A 4,998-nucleotide genomic window follows, 5' to 3' on the forward strand; every position below is an offset into this window, starting at 1 on the left:
AAGAGAGAGAGAGAGAGAGAGAGAGTGAGAGAGAGAGAGAGAGAGATAAAAATCGGTTCAAGAGTAGTAAATTGAAATTATAGGTATGATAATTACTTTTGGCAGGGAAAATTGTGCCAATCTTTTAAGGGATTTTAGTGCTCATATGACCTTATGCAGTTGCGAGCGAAGTAAACGTTTGCCAAAGAAAACAAAATAAAAAGGGAATTTTGCTTTTTTGTGCGGAAAGAGGAAGGAAGAACGGTTATTATTTGTATTTTTTCTTAACAGTTTTAGTTCTCTTTTAATTAACCAGTTTGTCTGTGCTTTATTTTTTATGTATTTTTCTAAAAAGAAAGATTGTGTTATTTATTTATCTGTGTATATCCTCTTGGATATGTTTTTTTAGATTACAGTATTTTGTGACAAGGGGTTCAGAAGTCTTGAATGGAATCAATACATATTATGGACTTTTATTAGAGTTTGTTTGAGAGTATGCGTATATTGGTGTATGTGTGTGAGGGAGAAAAAGAAAGTACCGGAGAGAGAGAGTTAGAGATAGGGAGAGAGAGTGGGAGAAAGAGAAAGAAAGAAAGAGTGAAAAAGTCAGTGAGTGAGAGAGAGCGTGAGAGCGAGAAAGAAGAGAGAGAGAGAGAGAGAGAGAGAGAGAGAGAGAGAGAGAGAGAGAGAGAAAGAAAGAAAGAGAGAGAGAGAGTGAGGGGAGGGGGGGTTGAGGCTGATAGAGAGAAAGCGTGTGACATTTATTACAATATCAATGTAACGCCCCCACGAGAACTTACAGCAAAATCCCTTTACGTTAAGAGAGACAACCGCGAGATCAATTTTGGTCGGCCGGTTGCATCCCTTTCATTTTAGCTCAACTTGAGTGCTAATTATTCCAGGTGTTTGATCCCGTGCCTTCATTTTGTCGTTCACTTAAGCTATTCTGATGAAAGCTGAGGTGTGCGAATGTGTGACAGGGGCTGACGTGTGACAAGTGCATGATCAGAATGTATCGGAGGGGGCCCGGGGAATCTGTCCCACCGATCAGTTGCATTGTTCGCTAATGAGGAGATGTAGAGCTCTCTGTACCTCACTTGCGTTCTAACCGCGTAGGCAGATTAGGCTCATTTTGCGAGCATGATGTCGAAAATACACCGCCGTGTTTGTTGTCAGTTTGAGATGTGGCAGTTTTGATATAGGAGAACGGGGATGAGGGGGGAGGAGGAGGATGGAGAGGGGGGGATAAGGAGAAGAAGGAGTAGGAGGAGGAGGAAGAAGAAGAAAAAAGAAGAAGAAGAAGAAGAAGAAGAAGAAGAAGAAGAAGAAGAAGAAGAAGAAGGAGAAGAAGAAGAAGAAAATGGAAAGGATTAGGAGGAGGATGCAAAGCGAAATGTGCCACAACGCGGTGAAAAAAGGCGCTAGTCAATTTCGGGGAATAATGAAGCTTGTCCATTTGTCTTGCTTTTGATTTTTTTAGCGGAAAAAAGCATCCATTTATATTTGTCTCAAGCTAAATGAATATTAATGTATCGCGCATGATCTTATCTTTATCTTGACTCAAACTTAAAGGCGGTAGTCTCCACTTGCACGAGAGCTGCATGACGTCACTGGAGTGGGTGATTAAGAATCTGACATACATGGACAACTTGTACACCAGGATGGAGGAGAGCGGAGAAGTCAGGGCCAGGCTCTACCTGTTCTCCCAAGCATCACCTGGGACAGGTACAGACTCCTGATGTATTCACCTAATTGTTGGATTTGTCCCTTACTTGGTATACGAAAATAATTTCTGTTGTTATGTGATTGTTGTTGTTTTTTGTTGTTGTTTGTTGTTGTTGTTGTTGATTCTGATGTTGTTGCTGTTATTGTTGTTGTTATTGGTGGTGCTGTTGTTGTTGTTGTTTTTGTTGTTGTAATTTATGGCGTTATTGTTGTTGTAGTGTGTTTGTGGCCAACGGATTTAGGGGGTGACGGAGTAATTTCTCTGTTGCGCCTATCTTCGATGTTGTCGTTTCTGTATTTTGTTGTTGTTGCGGTTGTTGTTGTTAGTGATAGTTTTACTATTGCTGAGCTGTTGATATTGTTGTTTTTGCTTTTATAATTGTTATTGTCATTGATGATGTTGTTGTTCTTGCTTCTGTCTCTGATTGTCTTAAAACGATTGTGCGGGGGCGGAGCGGTTAGTGCGATCGTCTCCGAAGCGGAAAGTCCAGGTTCGAGCCTCGGTTTTTTCGCCCCCTCCTGTCCCCCCAGCAGTAATGGGTACCTGATTTCGAATTAGGGAAGTAAAGGCGGCGTGGAAAGCAACTGGCCTCCCTACCACAATATTCAAAAGGCCCAAGAAGTTGTCTCATTAACAAGGCAGTCTCCAGTGTCCGGATCGGATGCGGGACCAACTTTACTTTTTGTTAATACAGTATACTTGTAGTATGTTATTGTTCAAATGCTCACTGCTCTACAAGAATCCTCTGTTCTTAGTCACTGCTCTACAAGAATCCTCTGTTCTTGGTCACTGTTCCAAAAGAATCCTCTGTTCTCGGTCACTGCTCGACATGAAAAATCCTCTGTTCTCGGAGCAGCAGGCTGTTGCCGCTGCTATCATGTATTTTGTGTCAGATCGTTATGGTACAGTGCACTTTCAAGAATAGTATTACTTTGCAGCTCGCTTATCGCTCATTCCACCGTTATTTTTCTTGGTGATGATGGTGCAGCAGCTGTTGTCACTACTCTTTCTAATCTACTGTTGCAGTTAGTGCTCTCTTTGTTGTTGTCGTTGTGGGTAGTTGGTGGGGGTTCTATTGTTGTCTGCTTCTTCTTTCTTACCAAACAACTGTCAAACAACTATCATCCTTATCTCTCCATCCTTTTGTTGTAACTTTATTCTCTAGTAAAAGGTATAACCTTCGACAAATATATATATAATATGTATATATAATATGTATATATAACTATATATAACTATATATATATATATATATATAGTTATATATATAGCCTAATTGTGTTGCAAGTTTTGTAAAGCTCGTACTAGAATTAACGCTTGTTGTTGTTGCTGCTGCTGTTGCAGAACAGCAACAAATAGATCCAGTGCACACCCCAACATGGGCATCTGCTTTAAAATTGTGATTACTCTCAGGCATACTAACGCAACGCAATTATCGGCACGTGAATGTCATGTATTGTCTCCACATTTTTTTATTCCTCCTTCATGGCGCCTGTGGGATATCGATTATAGTGCCGTCAAAAATTCGTTGCGCGACTGATTGTCAAATATCTCCTCAACTATGGAACATAGGTTTTCCAATTTTTGCACAATGACGTGTATCAATTTGTCTTAACAGATCAACATTTTTGTAAACATCAGCAAGCTGTATTTTAAAAAATTCCTTTATAGATATTAATGAAGAATCCAAGTGGATGGTTTCTACAGATATTTTAATGTTTACAGCTGGGACAATTTCTTTTGATAGCTAGTCCGTCATGTTTTTCCAAATTGGGACATTATTCTTATTGAATGCATATTTTGAGAGCCATTAGTGCAAAAAATGTGTTCACTATAAAAATAAGTTCTTGTTACAAGTTTTGTAAGTTAAAATTGTAATTGATGATCTGTGACGTAGGCCATATGCGAAATCAAAATGTGTGTGAGAAGCAGGAAGTGCTGTGGACAATACCATTTTACGTGTGACAGAAATTTCACTATTTTATATAAATTTAAGAAGAAAAGCTTTTTAAATCTTGCCCGAATTGTTCTGGAAAAATATGATTTAGTTAAGACAAATTGATAAAAACTGCTGTGCAAAGTATGGATGACATTAATTCACCAGTCAAAGAGATATTTGAGGATAAGTTGCGCCACGAATTTTTGACCGCACTATAGGCGCGGCGCTTTAGCACGCAGGAGATCCGAGTTTGAATCTCGAGTGGGGGAGAATGTTAAATGGGTATCTCGGTCTTTCTCCTGGAATGTTGCATCCCTCTTAGATCGGGTTGATCCTGACAGGCTCTATCGATGGGGACATGCAATCACCAATAATTTTTTAATATCAGGTCTTCCACCTTTGTAATTGATGTAAAGCTTATTATTATTATTTTTATTATTATTACTATTATTATGATCATTATTATTATTATTGTCATTGTCATTGTTATTATTATTACTGTCATTGTTATTATTATTCTTGTTGTTATTGCTTTAATTATTGTTATAGAGTAGTATCAATACTACTACTGTTACTGCCACTTATAAAATTAACACTACTACTACTACTGCCACTACTACTACTATTACCACTACTACTACTACTCCTACTATTACTTCAACTACTATTACTAATGATAATGATTGATGTTGAAATAGTATTATATCTAGCAATAACATTAATTTGTGATAATGAAGAAAATATAAATGATGAGGATAATAAGACTAATGATTTAAAAAAAAAAAAATTCTGATAATGATGAGCAGCAAGGGTTGGAACTGAAACGAAAACAGCCAATGAGAGATAACTGCTTGTCTCCCATTTGCTGCCTTCATAATAATATGGTAAAACCAAGGAGATGTTCTAAACTCCTTGGGTAAAACGTACTTCGCAGACGACCTCGTATGAACTCCACCCGGCTCTCCAGCTGACAGTGTGTCGCTAGAGGAATGGTGTTCTGTGTTCACACGTACCCGATTCCCAGGCCACAGCACAGAGCTGGAAAAACAGACAGGGTGTGCATTAGCAGCTACCCACAGAAGGCCAGGGTGGGGAACGGGGGAGAAAGGTGGGAGGGGCGGGGATGGGGTGGGGGTGGCGAATTGCTGTAGTCTCAGCAACAGGGTACACAACTCCTCCCTCCTCCTCTGGTGATGTATTGTGTCCCCAGTTCACTCTTTATTTTTTGTTGGGTGGAATTGGTACATTAACAGTTATACGGCTCGCGCAGCAGCATAAATTCATATGAGCGTTTCAAAGAGGCAACCGTGAGTATATTCCAGTTGTTTGAATTACACACATCTCTCTCTCTCTC

General features: G+C 39.4%; 1 protein-coding gene across 1 annotated transcript in view; it reads left to right on the forward strand.

Moving 5' to 3' along the window:
• LOC101862665 (adenosine deaminase 2) overlaps positions 1 to 4,998 on the forward strand; it is a gene marked incomplete in the record, with an annotated part of 52,613 nt that overhangs the window by 39,684 nt on the left and 7,931 nt on the right. Inside the window, 1 exon segment of the mRNA XM_013085548.1 lies at positions 1,552 to 1,704. Within this exon segment, the coding sequence (XP_012941002.1) occupies positions 1,552 to 1,704 (153 nt within the window).

The sequence above is a fragment of the Aplysia californica genome, unplaced genomic scaffold (genome assembly GCF_000002075.1).
Source record: "Aplysia californica isolate F4 #8 unplaced genomic scaffold, AplCal3.0 scaffold00385, whole genome shotgun sequence".
Lineage (NCBI taxonomy): Eukaryota > Metazoa > Mollusca > Gastropoda > Aplysiida > Aplysiidae > Aplysia > Aplysia californica.